At 42.0% G+C, this 27023-nt stretch overlaps 1 protein-coding gene across 3 annotated transcripts in view; it reads right to left on the bottom strand.

Moving 5' to 3' along the window:
• LOC140714318 (contactin-associated protein-like 5) overlaps positions 1-27023 on the bottom strand; it is a 1338796-nt gene that overhangs the window by 642301 nt on the left and 669472 nt on the right. For all 3 annotated transcript variants that reach the window (XM_073025479.1, XM_073025472.1, XM_073025488.1), the window contains exon 8: positions 13511-13769. In XM_073025479.1, the coding sequence (XP_072881580.1) occupies positions 13511-13769 (259 nt within the window). The remainder of the gene's footprint in view (positions 1-13510; positions 13770-27023) is intronic.

Genomic DNA, 27023 nt, shown 5'->3' on the forward strand with positions numbered 1-27023 from the left:
CATGATCTCCTCTGCCCCCACTTAAGGATGCTGTGGACTTGACCAGATATCGTCCCAGACCCTGAACATAAAGGAATCTCATCCACATCCACAGAACCTCCTTTCTGTACCCCTAACTACCGAATCCCCTATCACCACAGCTCACAACAATTCTTCCCTTCCCTTCTGAGTCCCAGAGCCAGACTCAGTACCAGAATCCTGACTGCTACGTCATTCCCCCCAGCAGGAGTGTCCTGCTGTTGAGGGGAGCACACATGAAATGTTGGAGGAACTCAGCAGGCCAGGTAGCTTCTATGGAAAAAAAGTACAGCCACCGTTTCGGGCTGAGACCTTTCGGCAGGACTGGAAAAAAAAAGATGAGTAGATCTAGAAGGTGTGGGGGAGGGGAGAGAGAAACACAAGGTGATAGATGAAACTGCGAGGGGAGAGGGATGAAGAAAAGAGCTGGGAAGTTGATGGGTGAAAGGGGTTCAGGGAAGGAGAAGGGATATTCTCGTAGGAAAGGACAAAAGGCCATGGAAGAAAGAAAAGGGGGCAGAGTACTAGAGGGAAGCAATGAGCAGGCAAGGAGATCGGGTGAGAGGGTAAAGGGGATGCGGAATGGTGGGGGGGGGGGGGAGGGACCATTACTGGAAGTTCAAGAAATTGATGTTCATGCCATCAGGTTGGAGGCTACACAAACGGAATATAATGTGTTGTTCCTCCAACCTGAGTATGGCCTCATCATGACAGTACAGGAGGCCAAGGATTGACATGTAAGAATGGGAATGGGAAGTGGAAATAAATTGAGTGGCCATTGGGAGATCCCACTTCTTCTGATGGTGCTCAGCGAAGCGGTCTCCCAAGCTACACCGGGTCTCACCGATATACAGGAGGCCACATCGGGAACACTGGACACATAAGTGACCCCAAGAGACTCACAAATGAACTGCTGCCTCACTGGGAAGGACTGTTTGGGGTCCTGAATGGTAGCGAGGGAGGTGGTGTAGGGGCAGGTGTAGTACTTGTTCTGCTTGCAAGGATAAGTGCGAGGAGGGAGATCAGTGGGAGGGACAAATGGAAGAGATGTGGTTGAGGACAGTGTTGATGGTGGAGGAAAGGAAGCCCCTTTCTTCATTCTGGAATGAAAAGCCATTTTTACAAGTAATAGGGCGGGAAGAGGTATAGTCCAGGTAGCTGTGAGAGTCATTGGGTTTATAATAGACATCAGTAGATAAGCTGCCTCCAGAGATAGAGACAGAGAGATCGAGAAAAGGGAGGGAGGTGTCAGAAATGGACCAGGTGAATTTGAGGACAGGGTGGAAGGTGGATGAAGTCAATGAGCTCTGTACGGTGCAGGAAACAGCACCGATGCATTTGTTGATGTAGCGAAGAAAAAGTGGGATACAGACAATAGTGTAGGCTTGGAATATAGCTGACAAAAAGGCAGACATAGCTGGGTCCCATGCGAGTGCCCATTGCTACACCTTTTGTTTGAAGGAATAGGGAGGAGTCAAAGGAGAAATTATTTAGAGTGAGGACAAGTTCCGCCAGGCAGAGGAGAGTGGTGGTAGAGTTTCCCTATTTGGGTCTGGTGTCCAGAAAGAAACAGAGAGCTTTGAGGCCTTCCTGGTGGAGGATGGAGGTTTTATGGGGACTGGACATTCACAGTGAAAATAAGATGATGGGGACCAGGGACCTTGAAATTGTTGAAAAGATCCAGACCGTGTGAAGTGTCACGGGTGTAGATAGGAAGGGACTAAACCAGGGGGAATAAAACAGAGTCAAAGTGTGCAGATATGAGTTCAGTAGGGCAGGAACAAGTTGAAACAATGGGTCTACCTGGACAAGCAGGTTTGTGGATCTTGGGTAGGAGATGGAAATGGGAGGTACGGAGTGTGGGAGCTGTGAGGTTGGGAGTGGTGAGATTGTCAGAATCAGAAAGGTTGGAGGTGGTATGGGAGACAATGGCCTGGTGCTTTTTAGTGTGGCCCTGTTCAAGGGGTAAGTAAGAGGAGGGGTCTGAGAGTTGTCGCTGGGCCTCAGCAAGGTAGAGGTCAGTCCGCCAGACTACGATAGCACTTCTTTTGTCTGTGCATTTTGTGGTGAGGTTAGGGTTGGTCAGAGGGAATGGAGAGCAGAGTTTTCAGAAGGGGTGAGGTTGGGATTAGACAGAAGAGTGTAAAAGTTGAGATGATTAAAGTCCTGTCAGTAGATGGCAATAAAAAGATCCAAAGCAGGGTATCCAGGAAGAGGAAGAGGGTTGAAAATGGAAGAAGAGGTCATCGGTACGGGGTGGAAAGTCCTTGCCAAAGAAGTAGGCTCGGAAATGGAGGCGGCAGAAGAAAGCTTGACATCATGGTGGGTGTGGAACTCGCTGAGGAGTGGGCGTAGGGGGACAAAGGTGAAGCCCTTCCTAAGCAGAAAACATTCTGCCTCAGGTGAAGACTCAGCACAGAAGAGAGCTGGGATCAGAGGTGGAGGGAAAGGGTTTGGTAGTTGATGCACCATCAATAACTCACTCTGAGACGTAAGAAGCGAGGTATCGGCTTTTATTGACTGGAAGAATGAACAACACTACATCCTGGGGAATGAGGCTGGGCAACAGGCCTCAGTTGCCTTTATACAGGGGTCTGTGGGAGGAGCCACAGGAACAGTCCAGACAGGTATATGTAGTTCACCACAGTAGTGTCTGAGGAGAAGGGAGGTTTGGAGTGTTCATGGATAGTGAGGTGAGAAGAAGATGGAGTCTCTGAGGGCCCAATAGCTGGTGGTGGGACTAGAGAGAGACAGGATTGCAGAATGGCGGTGGGGAAGGAGAGACGGAGTTTCTCGCAAGGCTCTCCTAGCTGAAGCCTCAAAAATCCCACTCTAACATTGTCCACTCCAACAATGGCGACTCGCTTGCCCCTGCCTCATTTTAATTTGTTCTTGCCAATCAATCCCAATCGCTGATTGGCTGCTGCTTAACACACTAAACAACTGCGGGTCAATGCCTCTTCTACTCAATCGGTGTTCCGAATTGAGCTCCAATTGGCCGCTGCTCAAAACTGGTTAGTATCCTACTTGGTCATCTACCTAAATAACCCAACTCTTGCAAAATAAACTTTTCCTTGATAATTTTTTGTTAATCTTGGCACATTTTATCATTGCTTTATAAAAGTGTATATAAAAATGTTGTGATTACTGATGTCAAGCAATCTTAAAATGATTGCAATATTAAATTGTGGTGCAAAGTGTTTAATTGTGTTAAATAGAAGTACAACATTTAGAACTAATTGGGTATAACAATTAAGTAAAATTACAATAATAAATAGTAATATATTAAGTAGATACTGTATGTTTTATGTAGTCCAAACAGTAGACATGGTGCCATGGTAGCATAGCAGTTAGTGTGACACTATTACAGCTCGGCGCATCAAAGTTCGGAGTTCAATCCTGGAACACTCTGTAAGGAGTTTGCTCATTCTCCCCATGATTCCGTGGGTTTTCTCCAGGTGCTCAGGTTTCTTGTCACAGTACAAAGATGCACCGGTTAGTAGGTTACATTAGTTATTGCAAATTGTCTCATGATTAGGTTGGGGTTAAATCAGGGGTTGCCAGGGTTTGCTGCACAGCAGGAATTGAAGGGCCGGAAGGGCCTATTCTGCACCATATCTCCAAATTAAAATAAAATAAATAGATTAGCAAATTAATATATGTCAAATTATACAGGTTTTGAATATAATCAGGGTAACATAACAAAATTCAAGCATTTCCTATTCTCCCACCCAATCTGGGATTGTCTTTATTAGAATTGCACAATACTGCCAGTCATTAAAAATATCAGAAGTACTGCAGGTCTGCCCCATCAGTGAGTTGCTTTTGGGCCGAGTAGCTGGAGGAACTGGACAGTGCAGACCATGCTGCTGCCAGTTACAAAAAGTTGTCAGAGTTGGTGTGTGAAGGGGGTGTGTAGCCCAGCAGAAAGTTACTGTGTTGGACTTTTTTCTTGTGAACATAAAACTCAGCTGGGCATTGGTAATGTAGAATGTTGCAGGTTTGGTCCAGTGGTTTATTGATGGCAGGGAAGCTGCATATCTTCAGTTGTAGTGAGGATTAGGACTTGTGTCACAGGTGATGCTGGAAGCGACGGGGCGCAGCCTCTCCTGTCAGTGCTGCTCTCCAGTGTTTGCTCAGTGGAAATCAAGCAAGGCAGATTGTGTGTTCTTGATGATAACATCCGTGGACTCAAGGACTTGGGTTATGTTACATTTATTTTGTGTGACTGTACATTTACTGCTATCTTATATGTGCTACATGTGCCTTGTGCTGTGGGTGACTGTTGGGGCTGTGTGTTTTTGCACTTGGCCCTGGAGTAATGCTGTTTCATTTGGCTGTTTTCATGTGTATGGTTGAAGGACAATTAAACTAAAACCTGAGAAGGTACAAAAGCCTGCAGACATACACTAAATATTTTAAGGCCAGCTTCATCCCCTCTACCATCAGATTTCCAAATGATCAGTGAACCCATGAAAAACACCTCAATATTTTAATTCACTTTTTGTGCTACTAATTTTCATTAATTAATTAATTAATTCATTCATTTATTTATTCATTCATTCCTCAATATACAGCATATTTTATGTGTTGCACTGCACTGATATTAAGCCTGACTCTGACTGAATATGTGTTCTGAAATATAGGGATTTAGGAAAGATTAACATTTACTGTTTATCCCCAGAGCAACACAGAGATATCCTTTTAATTTACCCATCTCTTCCCTAAACTTCCTGACGCTTGACACAGTTGCACAGTTGTTTTATTTCCTTCATAGTTATGGCAAAGATCGTCAACCTGAAACATTAATTCAGCGCCTGTTTCTGCAGATGCTGCCGAACTTGATGAGCATTTTCAGCATTCGCTGTCACTATTTCTGATTTTCAAAAGCTGCATTTTTTCTCCTTTACTGCATGGATCCTGATCTTTGACCTGCGACATGGCAGCTCCAAATAAGAATTGGACAACAATTATTTGACAGTTGACTAAACTGATGCCTCAAGCTGAATCAGCTGTCAAAAAGGCTGAAAGTTATGAGCATCTCTGACAATCCCATAATCTTTGAATCACTCCCCTCACTTCCTTTCAAACATTATTAGTGGCAATATACTGTAACTGCTTCATTGGACATACCTGTCAGGTTTGCTATAATCTTCCATGTGTTTGGTAGTCCATGAAGCCTCAACACACATACTGGGTCACTGTTTAAATAATCTTAGCACAGGTCCAAAGAGAATCTTGCCTATTGTAGTCTACTTTCTTAGACATTTGCAAAGATTTAGCATATCATTTAAAACTTTGACAAACTTCCGTAGATGTGCAATGGGGTATACTGGCTGGCTACATCTCGGCCTGTAATGGTAAAAGCAATGACCTTGAATGGAAAAGCCTACAAAAATGTAGTGGATACAGCCCAGTCCATCACAGTGCTCTCCCCACCATTGATCACATCTACAACAAGCGCTGTCGCTGGAAAGCAGCATCTATCATCGAGGACCCCCACCATTCAGGCCATGCTTTCTTCTCATTTCTACCACCAGGAAAGAAGTACAAGTGCCTTTGGACCCACACCACCAGGTTATTACCCCTCAGGCTTTTGAACCAGAGTGGATAACTTCACTTACCCCAATACTGAACTGATCCACAACCAATGAACAGGATTTGATAAGCGATCTTGAAGTAAAGGAGCCATTAGGAGGTAGTGACCATAATATGATAAGTTTTTATCTGCAATTTGAGAAGGATAAGGGCAGATCGGAGGTGTCAGTGTTGCAGTTGAACAAAGGAGAGAGGTCCCAAGGTAGTATATGGTGATATACATAAGTACTTTGATAATAAACTTACTTTGAAATTTGAATTCTGATCTTTGAGTTGCAAAGGAGATCATTCTCTGGTGGATAGGGTGCAGCTCTATTTTCAAAACGCGTTTAATAATCAACAGCTTCCTCCACCACACTGCTGCAGCAGAACTTCAGACTCCCTGAATTAATTTCTCAAGGTAATCCTTGGCAATATTTACTCCAAAGACTCACGAAACATATGGTTTCAACCCTGTTTTCTGGGCCAGATCTGGAGATAATTGTGAGTAAGCACCTTTCATTCCTCGTTAAGCGAGTTTTGTATTTTAATAAGGTTGTGCTAATTGATATTGTGTTGTGTTTTTATGTTTGTTTTTGTTCAAAATGCTGATGAACATAAACTGAAAAGACTTTAGAGAACACAACAATTTCACGAGGTGTTAATTGTGTAGCAGGAAATTTTTTTTTTGCATTTTATTGGAGGATTTTCAAACCTATCTTCTCATAGCTGGTAACAAGGACTCTCATTTTACTGAGAGGTGCAAATTATCCTAAGGATCCCATAGGCTTTGAAGTAATGGTTGTCATGGTATTAATCTGGCATCCATTCAATGAGGTGTTCAATTGCTTTGATATGTTTAATGATGAAGTCTCAATCTCAATGGTAACTCTGCCATGGATGGTCCCAAGCCTGGGTGCAAAATAAAGGCAAGTTGGGCATGGGGCTAGCAACGCTGTACTGTAAAAGCCCAGAGTTACAGAAATGCCAACAGAAGCTCCAAAAACCTCATCCATGGGAGAGGTAGGATCTTCACCTAGAAGTGAAAGACTTGCCCAGGATGGAGGACTCTGGTAAGCAGCTGTCGGCACCAGAAGGGATGATGGTCTGAGGTAGGTGAGTAGTCTCAGTGGTGCATGGAGCACACATGCAGATGGTTATGAGATTTTTTCCAAAGTGTCAGATAGTCAAACTGTATTAGCAAGGCATTAATAATCTTTTCACCAGCTCCAGCTGGCAAACCACATAAAGCGAGAGTCAGGGGTTTGTAGAGCACAGAAATGAGCCCTGCATTACACCACATCCATGCCAACATCTTTGTCCATCTGAAAGACAGAACAATAAGGCACAGAAACCCAAATGTCTGCACTGAACACAATGGCAAAACAAACTTAATTCTTTTCTGCCTGAATGTGATCCCTATCCCTCCATTTCAGTACATTCATGTATCTCACAGCTCCATAAGTCATATCTGCTTCCAGCACCACCCCTGGCAGCCCTTTACAGACAGCTGCCACTCATTTCCATTAAACATTCCGTTACTCACCTTAAGTACGTGACTTCTATCTGGATGCATAGTGGTTCGGTGTGACATGTGACCATAAGAGAGTTGTAGACACAGCTCAGCTTTCTTCATTCTGTGTATACTTCTCACTGCCTCAGTAAAGCAATCTGCATAGTCAAGAACCCCAACCACCCAGGACATTCTCTTTTCCTCCCTATCCCATTGGTTGAAAGGTGCAGAGGCCTGAGCAGGCTTAATGACAGCTTCTATCTCACTGTTGTCAATCTCTTTAGTGGACATATTGTGCAATGTGGTGGAGTCTTGGCCTCACTGTCCAACTCGTTATGATCTTGCACTTTATCGTTTACCTGACCTACACTCTTTTACTAGCTTTTACACTTTATTCTGCATTGTTATTATTTTACCTTATTCTAGTTCAATATATTATATAATGAATTAATCAGAATCAGGTTTAATATCATTAGCAAATGTTATGAAATTCTTGTTTGTTACTTTGCAGCAGCAGTATATTGCAATCAAAATACATAATAATGTAATTCATTTTATGATTGCAAGACCCTGCTGGACAATAAGAATGTAAAGTACTGCAGGTCTACAACATCAGCGAGTTGCTCGTTGGCAGAGAAACTGAAGGAACTGGACTTGATGTGGACTGTGCTGCAGCCTGTGACAGGCGTCAGAGACAACGAATGAGCTGTGCGCTTGAACAGTGAGTGATTGTCTTATTTACTTATCTTGTGATCACAAGAACCTGTTGGACTCCGTTGCTAGTGTGAAATAATGCAAGTCTGGTTGGCTGGTTTATTAGCGAAAGATGGGGAGGGGTGGATGGCGGGGTTGCTGTGTGACCTCAGTGGTAGCGAGGACTAGACCTCAAGACACTGTTTGCAGTCATCCAAGAGAGAGGTATCAGAGTTGGTTTGCAGACATCCAGGAGAGAGGTATCAGAGTTGGTTTGCAGACATCCAGGAGAGAGGTATCAGAGTTGGTTTGCAGACATCCAGGAGAGAGGTATCAGAGTTGGTTTGCAGCCATCCAGGAGAGAGGTATCAGAGTTGGCTTGCAGACATCCAGGAGAGAGGTATCAGAGTTGGTTTGCAGCCATCCAGGAGAGAGGTATCAGAGTTGGCTTGCAGACATCCAGGAGAGAGGTATCAGAGTTGGCTTGCAGACATCCAGGAGAGAGGTATCAGAGTTGGCTTGCAGACATCCAGGAGAGAGGTATCAGAGTTGGTTTGCAGCCATCCAGGAGAGAGGTATCAGAGTTGGCTTGCAGACATCCAGGAGAGAGGTATCAGAGTTGGCTTGCAGACATCCAGGAGAGAGGTATCAGAGTTGGTTTGCAGACATCCAGGAGAGAGGTATCAGAGTTGGTTTGCAGACATCCAGGAGAGAGGTATCAGAGTTGGTTTGCAGCCATCCAGGAGAGAGGTATCAGAGTTGGTTCACTCCACTGGAATGCCGGAGGTGCCAACGCGCAGTGTCTGTACTGGAGGTGTTGATACTGCTCACGATCACTCCTTCTTTGTAATTGCCTCAATGTATTGGGTCCAGGGTAGATCCTCAGAGAAGCTGACAACCAGGAGCTTGAAACTGCTCACACTTTCCACTTCTGATCTCTTGACCATTAATTTGTGCCTCGCCACCCAGCCATGGGTGTAAAGAGAGTAGAGCAATGGGTTAAGCACACTTGAGGTGTTCCAGTGTTGATTTTCAGTGAGGGGAATGTCAATACATTTGGAAATGGCCCAAATATGGAGAGAGAGAGAGAGAAACTGAAGTGGGTCGATAGTTCACATACTTTAACGTGAACAGAGTTAGAGGGAAAAGAAAGTTATGCCAAACAAGGGCTGTTAACGAAAACTCTCAAATTGAAAACAAAGCCAACACTGTGGCTGGAAGGAATAACTAAATATAAAATGAATATCGCTAGTCTTCAATGTCAATTGACTTGACCGTCCAGTTTCTCAGACAAGGCCAAATGCAAGCAGGCAGCAAAATGTTGCTGTGCTCTACTCAAATCTCGACAAGCACTACGACAAAAAGAATGGAGTTAAATACCATCACAATGAAATAATAATTAGTTGACATGTGCATATTCATGAGTGCAATTGCCGTATCTGCTGTGCTGCCGAATCCGTGGTTGTGACAGGGCTGCCCTCCCTAGGTGCAGCCCCTGAGGCACCACAGACCTGTGTTCGCTGGAAGTCCCAGATGAGCGACTTGACTAAGATGTCCTTCATTGGGATCCAAGTATGTTCTTCTGGACCATACCCTTCCGAGTCCACAAGATACTGGACCTTACCACGTGCCCAGCAAGATGCCAGGAGGCGCTACACGGCATACACCAGGGAACCATCTACCAAGCAGGGAGGAGGGGGAGGTGGGGTGACTGGGGCCAGGGGAAAGGTAGTAACTGGCTTGAGCTGGGAAACAAGGAATACTGGGTGGATCTTCAGTGATGCTGGCAGATGCAATCTATATGAGACCTTGTTGACAGCCTTTTCCACAACGAACGGTCCCACATAGCACAGAGCCAATTTGTGGCTTGTGACTTTCAGGGAACCAACCAGCCCTCTTTTACTCGATTAAGTGGCCTTAGCTGTGGCACAGCTGATCAGCCTGCCAGGAATGTTGTTTCTGGGCACGCAGCGGAGAAGCCCTGGCTTGTCTCCAAATGCACTTGTAGTGCTGGATCAGCGGTTCAGCAGCAACCTACCATCAATCTACATCAGTCTCCTGGTCTGGGAAGAACATGGGCTGGAATTCCTTCTGGCTTCAAAGGGAGATGTATCAATGGAGGGTGACTGGAAGTTATTGTGGGTGATCTCTCCCCAAACCCATTGGGAGCTCCAGGATGTGGGGTTGGAAGAGGCAAGGCAGTGCAGGGTTGTCTCCAACTCCTGGTCCACTCTCTTCAGTCCGGCCATTGAATTGGGGGTGGAAACCAGATGAGAAGCTAGCTGTGACTCCTACAAGAGAACAGCAATCCTTCCAAAAACAGGAAGTGAACAGTGGTCCATGATGAGACATCATGTCTTGAGAGAAGCCATGGAGCCTGAACACATGTTGAACCATGAGAGTGGCAGTCTCACGAGCCGATGGGAGCTTGGGAGGGCAATGAAACAGGCAGCCTTGGAAAATCAATCCACGATGATCAAACTAGTGCTGTTTCCATTAGACAGGAGCAGCCCAATGATGAAATCTACTTGGAGGTGGTACCAGGGGCAGTGAGGGGAACAGAAACCCAGGTTTTTGAGCTTTTTGATTAGAACTGAGGGTATGATTGTGTTGAATGCTATTATGTAGTCAATAAACATCTGCATGACATAGTTATTACTATTACTATTATCCCGGTGATCCAAAGCAGAGTGGAGAGCAAGTGAGATTGCATCTGCTGTAGATTTATTGTGGCAATGGGTTAATTGCAGCAGGTCCAGCTCCTTACTTAGCTGAAGTTGATTCTAGCCATGACCAATCTCTCACAGCATTTTATCACAGTAGATGTGAGTGCCACTGGGTGAGAGTCATTGAGACTCTGCTCTTCTTGGGCACTAGCGTCGCCCTTTTGAAACAGGTGGGAACTTCTGACTGCACCATTGAAAATGTTCTTGAACACACCCACGAGTTGGTTGGCACAGGTTTTCATGGCTCTACCAAGTACACCATCAGGGCCTGATGCCTTGCAAGGGTCCACTCTCTTGAAAGATGTTCTGACGTTGGCCTCTGAGACAGGTATCACAGGGTCACAGGATCCTTCAGGGATTTACATAGATATGCTTTTATTCTCCCTTTCAGTGTATGCATAAAAGGTGTTGAGTCAACTGGGAGTGATGAATCACAGATATTCGTGATGTTTGTTTTTTTTTTGTAGGAAATAATGGACTGCAAACTCTGCCAGAGCTGACATACATCCAATGCCATCTCTAACCTCGATCAAAATTGTATCTCCACCCTTAAAATAGCTTTCTATTGTTTGTACCTGGACTTCTTAAATAGTTCTGGATCATTGGATCATGAATGCCGTCAGCAAACTATGAATCTCCTGGTTTATTCATGGCTTTTGGTTTAGGTGTGTCCAGTATGTTCTTGAAGGCACACACTCATCCACAGAGGCTTTGATGAAGTCAAATATATAAGCTGTGCAAACTGTATGCAAGACAAAGATTTCACTTAATCTTGATACGTGTGATAATAATAAACAAATACCAATAGTAGACATTTCTCTAACCTTTTCTGACTGCTCGCCCTATTTATGCCCTTCATAAAGGTCAACCAGGTCTCCCCTGATTAATCCCATTTGCCTTCATAAGGTCTGAATCAACTTAAACTTGCCTGTTTAATTGCTTTTCTAAATGTTATTTAAACAAAGTGAATGTATTTGATTCTACCAATTTTCTTCAATGCTATTATTATTCTGAAATCCTAAAGTAGATTCCTCCGACAGAGAAGTAAGTTATCCCACAAGAGGTGTACACAAACAAAACAGCTGAGAGCGGATGATCCCGGTCTAGCTAATGATGTTAGTCTTGGCCTAGTTCACAGTCCTGCATTTTCCTTAAATTCAGAGAATGAGGAAAGGACAGTGAGAAAAAAGCAAACATCAGCCAGTGCTCCTCTGCATCCTTCGGGTGATAGCTAGTGTGAAAAGGCAAGGAACCAGTGTAGTGATGATGTTTACAGGCCAACAATCCTCGATAAAAGCCCAGTTATTGTGTACATGGAGAGGATATATCTGTTAGTAGGAAAGGCCAGGATTCGAGAGCACAGCCTCAGAATAATGGGACATCCACTTAGAACTGAGATGAGGAGCAATTTCTTGAGGTGGTAAACCTATGGAAATGTTTTGCTATGGAAGACTATGGTGGCCAGGTCATTGGGTGCAATTAAGGAAGCAATTTTCAAGCTGCTGATTGCAAGGTGTTTCAGGGTTATAGGGAGAAGGGAGAATCATTTGTTTACTAAAGGAAACAGTGTAGTCTCGATGGGCCAAGTGACTTAATTGGACTGCTATATCTTATTGTCTTATTTTATTGCCTTATAAAAATGAACTCTTGATCTCTCAGTCTACCTGGTCTTTGACCTTTGCACCTTATTGTTCACCTGTGTTGCACTTTCTATGTAACTACTCAGTGGCCACTTTTTTGATACACCTGTATATTTGCTAGTTAATGCAAATATCTAATTAGCCAATCATGTGGTAGCAACTCAATGTATAAAAGCATACAGACATGGTCAAGCGGTTCATTTGTTGTTCAGATTAAATATCAGAATGGGGAAGAAATGTAACTTTGACCAAGGAGTGATCATTGGTGCCAGATGGGGTGGTTTGAGTACCTTAGAAACTGCTGATCTCCTGGGATTTTCGTACACTAGTCTCTGGAGTTTATAGAGAATGGTGCAAGAAACAATAAAAAAAAAATCCAGTGAGCAGCACTTCTGTGGACAAAACACCTTGTTAATGAGGGAGGTAAAAAGAGAATGGCCAGATTGGCTCAAGCTGACATAAACTCAAGTAACCATGTGTTACAGCAGTGATGTGCAGCAGAGCATCTCTGAATGCACAGCACGTTGAACCCTGAAGTGGATGTACTACAGCAGAAGAAGGCCATAAGTATACATTCAGTGGCCACTTGAATTTGTACCTCCTGTACTGAATTAAGTGGCCACTGAGTGTATGTTCTGCATTCTGTTACTTTCTTTTCCCCTTTGAAGTATATCTTGATGTATTTACACACAGAATGTCATATCTGGATGACATGCAAAACGAAGATGTCACTGTATCACAGAACATGTGACTATTATAAACCAACTACCACTTACCAAGACGTAGAAACAGGAATAAGCTATTTGGCATACTAAGCCAATGAAATCCATTTGGAAAGGCAGAGTTCAGAGCACTGCCATTCATACATTGCATGCAGAATCAGAAGCATTATTACCTTCATACGTCTGTACTTTGTAGCCATAATATTAAATTTAATATGATTGCTAATAAATTAAATCAATGATAACAGGTATTACAGTGGCAGATATGCTTCAGTGTAATTATTAATTATGAAACAGTGTAGAGCAATTTTCTTTGAAGAAGTAGAGATAAAAAAACACACACACAAATATTTCAGACTTTCTTGTTCTAAAAAACGTAAGATGTCTTGGCATGATCTCACAGCATGGAGCATTACACCGAGAACATTCAATCATTGATTCTTCAGGAAAATGATGAACTTAATTACAGTGTGTACAAAATAACACATTTTGCACATTGAGTGGCTTTGATGCTTCCTGAGTGCTGTCTCAAATGATGAAAGATTAAAGCAAGAGGTTCTTACCCAGTTTATCGATCATGTTGTGTCATAACAAGCAGAGAAAACGAACAGTTGTAATTACCTGTTGTGATGTCAGCCTGGCTCCCTGATTTTTGAACAGTTACTTTCAGTTTCCCATCACTGAGGTGAGTCTGCACAACTCCTGATGTTTCATGTAGCTTGTTGTAGAGCAGCAACCCATCCTTGTTCCAGGTGCGGAACTGAAAGCTTATTGATATTTCTTCCTTTTGCGGCATTCCCGGCAACAGCAAATAACTACTGGCTGTCATGAATGTGACCGGAACAATATGTGGCTCCGTGCAGGAAAATGTAACGTTTCCCTGGGAAGACAAAGAAAAAGAGCATGTCAATCTGAGAAGGCTTAATGGAGATTTCAATGTCTTATGGTGTGATTGCAATCTAGACAGTTGACCCAAGGATCAAGTACTGAATCATTCACAACTGGACAGTGTAAGGTTTGAAGTTCAAAGGGACTGAGGAGAGGGTAGGTAAAGGTTTACAATATGATCAGAGAGAATTAAAATCAAATGTAAAACAGACCCTGTAATTCATAAAATATACATTTGGTATGCCACCAAAAACTCTTGCAAATTTATGGAGAGCATTCTGATTGCATCTTAGCCTGGTGTGGCGATTCCAGTGCACAGGATCATAAGAAGCTGAAGGTTTTAGACTTCGCCAGTTCCATCATAGGCACGGTCTTTTCCATCATTGAGGATATCTTCAAGAGGCAGTGCCTCAAGAATGTGGCATCCATAATTGAGGACCCTCACCATCCGGGACATGTTCTCCTCTTGTTCCTGCCATCAGGAAGGAGGTACAGGGGCCTGCAGACTCACACTCAGTGGTTCAGAAACTTCTTCCCCTTCACCATCAGTTTGCAAAGTATTCTATAAATCTATCAACACTTCCTCATTATTACCTTCTCTGCACTATTTATTTATTTTTTCAGTTATATCTTGCATTTTACCTGTTTTCAGTTCCCTATCTAAAGCTAACCAACTGATTCAATCACATTTTGGATTGAACATGAAGTTTGTTCATGTTCATATATTTATGTTCATGTTCATGTTCCATGTTTGAAGATTCAGCTATCTGTCTAGATGAGTATGTCACTGGTGTCACAGACTTTACTGTCTGTCTAAATGAGTATGTAAGTACCATCCCAGACTTTATAGGCAAGTGTGTTGAGGACTGTGTACCAAAGAGGACAATCTGAGAGTTCCCAAACTAGGAGACATGATGAACTGGAAGATCCACTTCCTGCTGAAACCTAGGTCTGCAGTGCACTAATCAAGTGGTCTTGACCCTTGATCTCTAATTGCATTGCAATTTGTGTGCATTCTGTTATTGTTTTAGCTTGTCTTGAAAACCCTTTTTAACAGGCATTTCTAGAAACACAACTCATTAGCCCCTCGCTAACAGCCACTGGACTCAGCAGTGAGAAAACCACCTTTCTCAGACCCTACATCCAGGGTCAGTATGACTTGGGTCCTGCCAAAACCAGGAAGTTGGGATGTCTGATCTGAATACAATGTAAATACTGCGCCCTGCAATTAGCCATTGGTAAGAAATAACAGACTGCATAGAATTATAAAGAAAGTATATTTACAAATGTCAGCTTTATCGAACAGATAGTAGGAAAAATAAAATAAAACCAAAAAGGGTCTATTACAGTCCAAATGTACACACAAGTTGGAGCTCATCTTGGAGTTGTCTTTAACTCATGTTCTGGGCCCTCGGTCTGCGTAAAAGCACACACTACCTTCCGAATGTCACGCGAGATCCATCTCGAACAAACGGGCTTCCTCCCTGAAGCATTCATCTGCACAAAGCACCATGTGCAACAGGGACAGCATCTTCAGCCAGCTTATCTTCTGTTCTCTCCCAGCTCCCACCAAAAAGACTTCAACCCACACCAGTAACAAAAACCTCTCTGCCCAGCATCCTCTAGAACCTTTTACCAATTCCACCATCCTGATTGGATGACACCACATTCCTAAGCATGAACATCACAACCCCTTATCTTTAGCTCAAACCCAGACATGCTGAAAACAGAACAGGTTGCTCTTACAGAACTGCTAAAATGAAACACCACAGCATAGCAGTAAAAATATTTACCAGATCATTACATACTATTTCAATGCAGTATTGTAATGAATTGAGCTGTATGAACAGTATGCAAGACAAATTCTTCACTGCATCTTTATAAAAAATTTAAAAACAACCTCCCGCTACCTTTGGGCAGGAGGTTCAGAAGCCCAAAGATGCACATCACAGGTTCAAGAGCAGCTACTTCCCTTCAAGCATTTATTTCTTAAACTGGTATACCTTTAGTCACCACCTTTGTACAGTAACACTATGATCACTTTGAATTACCTTGGACTTACTGTAGTCCTTTGGTATTCATACTGTGTTTTATTTTCTTCTGAATTTGTATATAATTTAAGTGATATTTATGTGAATGCCACTCATCTGAGCAGCTAAGTGCTTGAGATGCTGCTGCAAGTTTGTCATTGCACCCTCAAGTTCAGGCACAAGTTCATGTTTATTGTCATCTGACTGTACATATATACAACCAAACAAAATAGTGTTCCTCTGGACCAGGTACACCCACAGCAAGTATATCACACTCAGCACATAAACCAAACTATTCCTGTAATAAAACATATTTCAAAATGCCTGTCATGTGCTGCACAAGAAAACAGCAAACAGTAACCAGTAAACAGCTTGCAGTCCTAGTAACGAGACCTCGGTGGTGGCAGGGTATTCATTAGTCTCACAAACTGAGGGATGCTGTTACCCTGTCTGGCAGTCATAGTCCTGATGTTTCTGTATCTCCTTGCTGACAATAGTGGGTTAATGAGATTGTGGAATTGGTGGTAGGGATCTGCGATAATGCTTCCCATTGTCATTGTAGATCCCAATGTCTACAACATTCCCAGTAAGTGTCACAGATCGGGGGGATTCTCTCTGCGGTACAGGTACACCTGTATACTTGCATACACATATCTGTGCATATGACAATAACCTCAACTTTGACTCAGAAACACAACTCTGGGCATATTTAAAGTGAAAGTTGTTTTGTAAAGATGTCAAAAGCTACAGGAGAAAAGGAGAAGTTAAGAGGGAAAAATAATCAGACATGATCAAATGGTGAAGCAGAATCCATGGGTTTAATGCTGCTCCTACGTCCTACGGCATAAAGGTCTCATTACATTAGAATGATGCAGTCAGCTGCCAATACCTTCCATGAAAATTCACACATTTGATGTGTTTAGTTTAATTCTGGTAGCCTAACGATTTTTGAAATTGAAAATTTAATAGGCTGACAAAATTGCATGGAGATGCATATCTAAACATCTCTGAAAGTCAATCCAGATATCCTGCAAACTAAAAGTGAATTTTAGACCAACTAATGGTGAAGAGGTTTAAGAGTTCTCATCACAAGCAGAGGCAGAAGTGTGTTGTGAGCTTATCAACCCAGTTTCCAAGTAAAAATGCAGTTATTCAGATCTAGAAGGAAATTAATCAACTGTTATCTCAAATATGTTTGTACTGAACAAAGTGAAACATTTTCATTACTATATAATGAAAAAGTGTTAGTTTAAAAGATGAAGTTAACCAGGGTTGATGATGTTGGAACCTGGGAACATAACAACGATAAGAATGTGAATTCTTATTTCAAGAGATTCTTCAAATGTTGGAAATCCAGAGCAACACAGGCAAAATCTACGGAGGGGAATAAACCGTCAATGTTTGGGACAGAGACCCTTCATCAGGACTTGTCAAGTTGTCAGGCCAAGCCCTTTCATCGGGACCTGATGAATGGCCTCAGCCCAAAATGCTCACTGCTTGTTCCCCTTCTGCTGAAATTTCCCAGTAATTTCAAATGTTAAAAATGTTCTGGAACTTGCAGCTTGCTTGCATCTCGCTTGCATCTCAGCAAGAGCAATTGTAAGCAACTAATGAAGAAGACACAATGAATGCACATGTGCCTATTTTGCAAACTGCATGATCAGGTTGGACTTGTTTCATCTTCCAGTTTAGAGTAAATCACATTTAAAATCAGATTCATCAAAACAAATATAAAAATAATGAGGTAAATGAATTATGCATCTTGAATACCATACCATATATTCCCTCAATAATGCCTTTTTTTGTTTAATCCCATCAGTACTATTATCATTGGCTACATTGAAATACACCCAGTGGCCAATTTATTAGGTACACCTGTTCATTACTGCAAATATCTAATTGACTAATCATGTGGCAGCAACTCAATGCATAAAGCCATGCAGACGTGGGGAAGATGTTTAGTTGATGTTCAGACCAAACAAAAGAATGGGGAAGAAATGTGATCTAAGTGACTTTGACCACAGAACGTTTGTTGGTACCAGATGTTCCTGTAAAGTCTATGTATCTCAATATTTGGAATTAGAATTAACATACAATAAGAGTTGTTTCAGTAACTGGGTGGGTGGGAGTCAAGTGATTCAATGGAAGAAGTGTTTCCTCTTGATTATTGCTCTAGCCAACACAAGTCTATTAATAGACAGATCCAGCTCTTCCCATTGAAGCTAATAGTTGTTTGGAATAGCTTAAATTATCTGCATAGATTTAGTAAGAACGATTAGCAAAGTTTATTGGACTCTGGTTAGACCATACTTGCTATATTATGTCCAATTCTGGTTGACTCAATATGGGAAGGATGTGGAAGCTTTAGAGAAGGTGTAGAGGAGATTGACCAAGATGTTGCCTGGATTAGAGAGCATGTCTTATGAGAATATGTTGTGTGAGCTCAGGCTTTTCTCTTTGGAGCAAAAGAAGATAAGAAATGACGGTAGAGGCGTACAAGATATTAAGACGCAAAGATAAAATGGAGAGTTGAAGACGTCTTACCAGGGCAGAAATGGCTAATATGAGGAGGAATATTTTTAAAGTGATTGGCAGAAAGCTAAGGGGAGCTGTCAGAGGAAGGTATTTTTACACATAGAGTGTTAAGCGCATGGAATGCCCTGCCAGGGGTAGTGGAAGGGGCAGATACATTAGGGTCATTTAAGAGACTCTTTGATAGGCACCTAATGAAAGAATAATGGAAGGCTATGTGGGAGGGAAAGGTTAGATTGATCTTGGAGTAGGTTTAAAGGTCAGCTCAACATTAAGGGCTGAAGGGCCTGTACTGCATTCTATGTTCAAGCAAGTTATAGTTGCACAGGATGATGTGTCACTGCACAAGATGCTGTGGAGGCTACACAGAGTATTGTGTACAGTTTTGTTAAACTTGTATAGGAAGGACATAATTAAGCTAGATGAGTACAAAGAAGATTTACGAGAATGTTTGCAGGAGTGGAGGGGTTAACTTGTAGAGGGAGGCTGGGTGGGCTCAGATATTATGCCTTGCAACATAGTGGACTAACAGGTGATCTTAGAGCAGTGTATAAATTCATGAGAGGTATAGGTAGGGTGAATACATATGGTTAAAAGAAACCAAAAAATATATTTAATAGGAAAGATTTAAAAGGGTCCTGACATGTAGCTTCTTTACACAATTGATGTTGTGTAGATGGAATACACTGCTAGAGAAAGTGCTTGAGGCAGGTACAATAAATATTTTTTTAAAACTCTTGGATAGGTACATGGAGTGAAAGATTTGGAGGCTATTGGTGATGTTTACTCTTGGAAACTTGAAGCTTTGAACTCTCTCAACTTCAGAACAACCTTGCTAGGGATACTAGTTCAGGGATGCAAGTCTTCAGCCCTACAAGTGAAAAGTTGCCAGATACCAACTACAGAATGTGGTTGTTATCTGGCATTTCTCAACATTAAATGGACTGAATCGTACTGGGTGAAGATTATCTTCTGCGATGATAGCAACTGCAAGAGGCTAACATAGATCATTTGTTTAGTATTCCTGCTGAAACACCTCAGTCTTAGTCAGAGAATAATACAACACAGAAACAGGCTTTTTATCTCGACTCATCCATGCTAACAAATGCCTGTCCCGTTTGCATGTGTCTGGCTCATAATCCTCCAAAGGCAAAAGTGCAACGAAATTAAACCCTGGTTAGACCACGTTGGGAGTATTGCATTCATTTCTGGTCTCCTCATGATAGGAAAGATGTGGAGTCTTTGGAGAGGGTGCAGAAGAAATTTATCAGCATGCTGCCTGGACTAGAGGGCATGTGTTATGAGGAATGTTTGGACAAATTTGGGTTATTTTCTCTAAGACATGAAGGAGATAAGTCAGGAGTATATAAAATTATGACAGACATTGTACAGAGTAGACAGTCAGTATCTTTATACTGGGGTCAAAATGTCCAATGTTAGAGGGCATGGATTTAGGTGAGAAGGGGTAATTTCAAAGGACATGTATCGGGTAAGTTTTTACAGAGTGGTGCAGGCACATGAATATTCAGAGAATGGAAGTATATGAAACTTGTGTAGGCCAAGGGGATTAGCTAAGTAAGCATTTAATTACTATGGCTTGGTATCTGTTATCCAAAATGTTTTGGATTTTGGAATATATAATGAAATAACTTGGGATCGCCATCATTTCCGACTGTGAATTTATATGCTACTGGTAAGCAGTCTTTGTCTGCTTGTTACTTGTTCATCACATTATGTAAAAATTATTGCATAGCATCAATATCATAACAACATAAAGTGTGCAGGGTAACAAAAGCAGTTCAGCATCACCGGGATAATACGTGAATCAGCTGTTGAACAACAACAAACAATGGCAGGCTTTCAGTCTCCCCTGCGATGCCATGAAAACACTACAGTACAGGACTCTGTACAGTATTTGCATTTTATTTGTTTTTATGTTTTATGTAAGGTATAACAATAGCATTGTTGACTTGTTCTGGTGTTCAGTAACGATCTTGGCAAACTCATGAAAAAGTTTCTCTGCTACTTAGCAGATGCTTTATCACCACAAATCCTTAAAAATTTAATGCAGTCCTTTTCTTAAATTTCTCCCACCAGCCTGCTGACTATTCACAATTACCTTCAATTTTCAGTTCATCGTGATAGATCTTTGCTTATTTCATGATCATAATTCAGTTAAGTGGCACGGATTCACTCTGACACTGACAAATCCACTCTTTCAATACACGGTTCTCTTTATGCAGTGTTTGTCTGTTTTTCATTAGCTCCTGTTCATTACATATGTTAGATCATTTCTCAGGACTGCCTATGATGTGCAGAGACATGTGTATTGCCTGAGAAACTTCCTACCACCTCGTGGAATTTTCCAGCAGTGACACCATATCAGCGCTTATAAACAATCGTATTTCAGTGGTTTTGGGTTTTCAGATAAGGGGTTTTCAACCTGTAGGTTAACTCGTTCAGCACAGCACCGTGGGCCAAAGTGCCTATTCTATGTTCTACATTAGACAATTCCATGTTGTGTTTAGTGATGTGTTAAAGCCAATATGCCACATATTCAGTGTTACAGAGGTTAGTCGTCCATTGGTCTTTGGTTACCGTTTGTAAGAAACATGGTGCAAAAATTAGATTAATATTTAGGAACACCCAGGTGTTTCCAGCAGCAGCAATGGATGCATGGAGCTGTCAGATTTGACAGGCTTGTAGAAGCCAAGGTACAACAGATGTCTGACCAGACTAGGCTCAGAAGAGTGTACTGTCTGCCAAAGCTGTTGATGTTATGGATGGCAAAATGTCTTGTAACATTGCGAGAGATTATGAGTAATCTCCATCTGTCTGTTGACAAGGTTCATTTGTTTTTGCCCTGTGCCTGCATGAATATGCGAGATATTGACAGCCAGAGAGTAAATCCCTTTCACATATTCAGGAGCTTTGTTCAAAGCCACATCAAAGATGAACTAAATGAGCCTCACTATTTTCTGACTTGAGGATTACAGTTTGCACCTCTTTTTTTAGATTGGGAGGTCAAATTTCATGACAGCAGCATGGCAGATTGTTTTTCACATTAAATAAAAACTTACCTTGAACAAAGAATTTCCCAAAGTAACCATCTGAGAGCGAATGACATCTTGTCTGGACTATTGATACTTCACTGTGTGAGGCAATAACAGTTGTCCATGACTAAGTGTCATTTAATAAACATAAATAGGTTATTTTTGGGAAGTAGCAGAACTGTGCATTATGCAAAGTTTCTCTGAGTTCCCGAGAGAATTGCTACCTCTGTGATTCCCTTGTACATTTGCCCCTTTTTCCTCCAGGCATGCATCCTTGTAAGTGACAGGGATGCTACACTTTCCCATTCACCTCTTCCCTCATCTCCATTCAAGGCCCCAAACAGTTCTTCTAGGTGACGCAACACTTCACCTGCAAATTTGTTGGGGTCATCTATTGTACCCACTGCTCCCAATGTGGCCTCTTCTATATCAGTGCGACCTGCTGTAAACTGGGGGACTGCTTTGTCAAGCACCTCCACTCCATCTGACAAAAGCAGAATTTCCCAGCGGCCAACCATTTTAATTGCTATCACCATTCATGTCAGAATAAGCCTCTTCTGCCTTGAAGATATTACTCTCATGCGGAGAAGCAATATATCATATTCCGTCTAGGCAGCCTCTAACCTGATTGCATCCTCGTTTCCCTACCCCCACCTTTTTATTTTGGCATCTTCCCCCTTCCTTTCCAGCCCTGATGCAAAGTCTCAGCCCAAAATGTCAACTGTTTATTCATTTCCATAGATTTTGCCTGATCTGTGGAATTCTTCCAGTATTTTGTGTGTGTTGACCTGAGTTAATTAGAAGTGTGAGTTTTAAACAGTCTTGATAGCATGCTCAGTCAGTGCATCCTGGCAAGGAACCAACAGAAAAATAATTCAATTAATGTTGAAGAAGTAAACAACTGAAGTAAAACCTGGATGTTTTAGAGAGAGTGTAGAAGAGATTGATCAGAATATCACAATTCAAGGGCAGATGCCATGAGGAAAGGGTGGACAAACAGTACAGGCCCTTCAGTCAATGATTGCGTGTCATACTTTAACCTACTCGTTGATCAATGTAACCAATATCCTTTAATTTTTCGATCATCCACATGCCTATCTAAGAAATATTAAATTCTCCTTATGTATCTGCCTCTACCACCACCCCTGGCAGGGTGTTCCACGCACCCACTACTGTCTGTGTAAAGAACGTAGCTAACATCCCCCCTATACTTTCCCACAATCACCTTTAAATTAAGCCCCCCTCTTATTAGCCATTTCTGCCCTCAGAAAAAGCCTCTGGCTATCCACTCCATCTATGCCTCTCACCATCTTGTACACCTCTCATCTTCTTTCAATCCAAAGCCCTAGCTCACTCAACCTGTCTTCATTAAACATGCCCTCTTGTCCAGACAGCATCCTGATAAATCTCCTCTGCACCCTCTCTAAAGTCTCCACATCCTTCTTATAATGAAGGGAGAAAGCATAGGTTGTTTTCTCTGGAATGGCAGAAACTGAGTTTGCAACCTCAAAGTTCAAAGTAACTTTATTATCAAAATGCACTTCTGTCATCAAACACAACCCAGAGATTAATTTTACTCTTAGCATTCACAGTAAAACAAAGTACAATAGAATCAATGAAACACTACACAGACTAACAAATTGTGCAAATACAAAAAGAAACAAGTAATAGTAGTAATAAATAATGCTGAGAATGAGTTGTAAAGTCTCTAGATCTAATTCAACCTGATACAAGTTCATAAAATTATGAGAAGTATAAGTGGAGAACCGGTATCTCTTTCCAAGGATCAAAATGTCTAGTACAAGAGGACTGGGAATTAAGGTGAGAGGGGAAAGTTCAAAGGAGATGTGCAGGGCAGGTTATTTTTTAAACACAAAGAATAATGGATGCCTGGAAAGTGCTGCCCGGTGGTATAAAATATTATAACCAGTAATGGTAACCACAAAACCATTGGATTGTCACAAATATATGCTACAGAGAAGGAAATCTGCCATCTTGCCTGAAGCAAATCTGATTTCATATCCACAACAAAGGAATTCTTAATCACTTTCTGAAGTAGTAGAACTCCGTTCAGAGTGAATCGTAAACAGCCTTGACCGTGATGCCCAGAGACAGTGAATTAAAAAATTGAAGAACAAGTGTTTATGCATGTGTGTATGCACATGCAAATGTGTGCACATGTGTGTGCACTTGGGAGTACTTGTGTTTGTGTGTGACTGTGCAGGTGTTGGGGAAGGAGGAACTAGTATAAGATGTAGGAAAGTCCTGATGAAGGATCGCAAAGTAAACAGTTTATTTCTTTCCATAGCTGCTGCCTGACCTGCTGAGTTCCTCCAGCATTTTGTGTGTTGCTGTAGGTTTCCAGCACCTGAAGAAGTATAGGAAAGTCTTTCAGTGGTTCTACACAATGAAGATCAATGCAAGCAAACAGTGATAACCAGCCGTATGTATAAAGTGCAGGAGTGGCAAACATGATATCAGGAAATGAAATATTTTAGGGTTAGGACAGACTTGCAATGAAACAATGGATTTTATTAACATTCCATTATTAAAATCAATTGTTCCACAAAGTACAGCCAAGGGTGGATAAATATATCAATCTGGAAACAATCAATTAGATGCACAAATGAGGTGATGAGGGACCACTAAAAAAAACCGTGTCTTAATTATGAGTTGGATTGTCATGACACATACTCCAATTACAGTGTCTACTTGATCAAAAGTCTGCTGTCTCATCAAGTTGTTAGGCTGCAAAGTTATTTCAATTATAGGATTGCACCTTTAACTTTGGGAATATGAGCCAATTTCCCCAAGACCACTACCTCACTAGTGTTCACCCATAAACTCTCCCTCACCGGTGTTCACCCATAAACTCTCCCTTACCGGTGTTCACCCACAAACTCTCCCTCACCGGTGTTCACCCACAAACTCTCCCTCACCGGTGTTCACCCATAAACTCTCCCTCACCGATGTTCACCCACAAACTCTCCCTCACCGGTGTTCACCCATAAACTCTCCCTTACTGGTGTTCACCCATAAACTCTCCCTCACCGGTGTTCACCCACAAACTCTCCCTCACCGGTGTTCACCCATAAACTCTCCCTTACCGGTGTTCACCCATAAACTCTCCCTCACTGGTGTTCACCCATAAACTCTCCCTCACTGGTGTTCACCCACAAACTCTCCCTCACTAGTGTTCACACATAAACTCTCCCTCACCGGTGTTCACCCACAAACTCTCCCTCACTAGTGTTCACCCATAAACTCTCCCTTACCGGTGTTCACCCACAAACTCTCCCTCACCGGTGTTCACCCATAAACTCTCCCTCACCGATGTTCACCCCCAAACTCTCCCTCACTGGTGTTCACCCATAAACTCTCCCTTACCGGTGTTCACACACAAACTCTCCCTCACCGGTGTTCACCCACAAACTCTCCCTCACTAGTGTTCACCCACAAACTCTCCCTCACCGGTGTTTGCCCATAAACTCTTCCTCACCGGTGTTCACCCATAAACTCTCCCTCACTGGTGTTCACCCACAAACTCCCTCACCGGTGTTCACCCACAAAATCTACCTCACTATTTATTGGCTCTCTTTTTGCACTATTTAAAAGTAGTTCATTGGATTTTTTTGGGGTTTTTTTGCACCAATCTCTGTGAACTCTAGAGAGTGCTCTGCAAGAAAATCCCAGGAGATCAGCAGTTTCTGAGATACTCAACCCACCCCGTCTAGCATTAACAATCATTCTATGGTCAAAGTCACTTAGGTCACATTTCTTCACTATTCTGATGTTTGGTCTGAACAACAATTGAATCTTTTGACCATGTCTTCATGTTTTTATGCATTGAATTGCTGCAACACAATTGACTGATTAGATTTTTGCATTAATAAGCGCATATTTAGGTGTACCTAATAAAGCGGCCACTGAGTGTATAGCAGATATGCCAAAGTTTTTGATGTTCACCCATATCTAATTGGCTAAATATTGGGAAACATTACTACATATTAGCGGACAACTTAGAATTGAACTCCATCACTGTAGGATAATCATTACATATTTTTCACCTCAAGTAAAGATGAAAATCTCAAAGCTTGACACCTCCAAACACCTGAGCTCCACAAAATAAAGCAATCATTCTTTAACATTTCTGCAGTGGCATTTCAGCTTCTTGCCTTTCCGTAAGACCATAACACATAGGAGCAGAATTAGACCATTCAGCCCACTGAGCCTGCTACACCATTCTATTGTGGCTGTTTGATGATTACACTCAATCCCATTCTCCTGCCTTCTCCCTGTGACCTTTAATGCCCTGACTAATCAGGAACCTTTTAATCTCCGCTTTAAATATCTCCAATGACTTGGCCTCCACTGCCATCTGTGTCAATGAATTCCTCAGATCCAACACCATCTGGCTAAAGAAATTTCTTCTCATTTCTATTCTATTTTGAGTCAGTGCCCTCTGGTCCTAGACTCCCCAATTTTAGGGAACAGCCTCCCAGGAAACATCCTCCCCACTACAGGACATTTCCTCCGAGTCCTGTGTGTATCAGCTTCTGCAGTGGATGAAGTGCCTACCTAATCATGTCCCCACTTGCATCATTCCTGCCTTTCTCTAAATATCAAACCCAGAATATCATCAAATTCACTGATATTTGTTTGACATTTACAAAGCAATTTTTCTTCCCTTTCAGAACATCTTAACACTCTTTGCAATTAATGTAATTGTTCTGAATACACAGCTGCTGCACAATGTGAGATTCAAAGTTAGAAGGAATGGATATGACCAAGTTCAGAATTTTGAGATGCAATAGGTAGCGCTTATGTTTTCTGCTCAGTTAGAAATATCCAAGTAAATCATGATTTTAAACGGGACATAAAAAATGGGAAGACTTGAGTTTTATGTTTGGTATCAAGTTTTGATATATTATTTGTAGCTATTCTGTGAGTTACAAGTCATGAGAGGTTGCAAGATGGTATCATGTATTGAAATGGTAAGGTCAGTTCATGTAGGTTGACACCTGTCAGGTATGGTGATGATGTCATCAGTCGGGGACAGAACAATATGTGATGTGAGGGAGCAGGAAGCGAGAATGAGACATAAAGACACTTTCAGAGCATGAAACGTCATCTCATGATATTTACAGTATTTGATTAAGTACTGAGATAGGATACAAATACATAACGGTAGTGATGAGGATACAGATTTAGAAATAAGTTTATTTTGAAGTAAATTTAATGTGAGTTGATGAGAATGGAGAAATCCGGGATCCAACACCTCCAATGTTTTATGGAGCCAGCTGCTCGGTCTGAGATGAACATTATGAACCTTATGCCAATGGTAAAGGACTGATTGATAATGACAATGCAACAGATCATACAAAACAAAGACAGAAAGCACTACCTTTTGCACTTTGTAGGGCCAGATGTGCAGGATATATTCTCAACACTGACAAACACGGGACAAGTCACAGACTACGCGGCAATGGTGGGGGCATTGAATGGCTACTTCGTTCCCCAGGTCAACACCCCATTTGCCTGGCAGCTCTTCATCAGCTTGCCCATAAACAAGGTGAGACGGTTGAACAGTTCTTTCCTCGCCTTCGGCACACAACAAAAGACTGTGATTTT

The sequence above is a fragment of the Hemitrygon akajei genome, chromosome 2 (assembly GCF_048418815.1).
Source record: "Hemitrygon akajei chromosome 2, sHemAka1.3, whole genome shotgun sequence".
NCBI classification, from domain to species: domain Eukaryota; kingdom Metazoa; phylum Chordata; class Chondrichthyes; order Myliobatiformes; family Dasyatidae; genus Hemitrygon; species Hemitrygon akajei.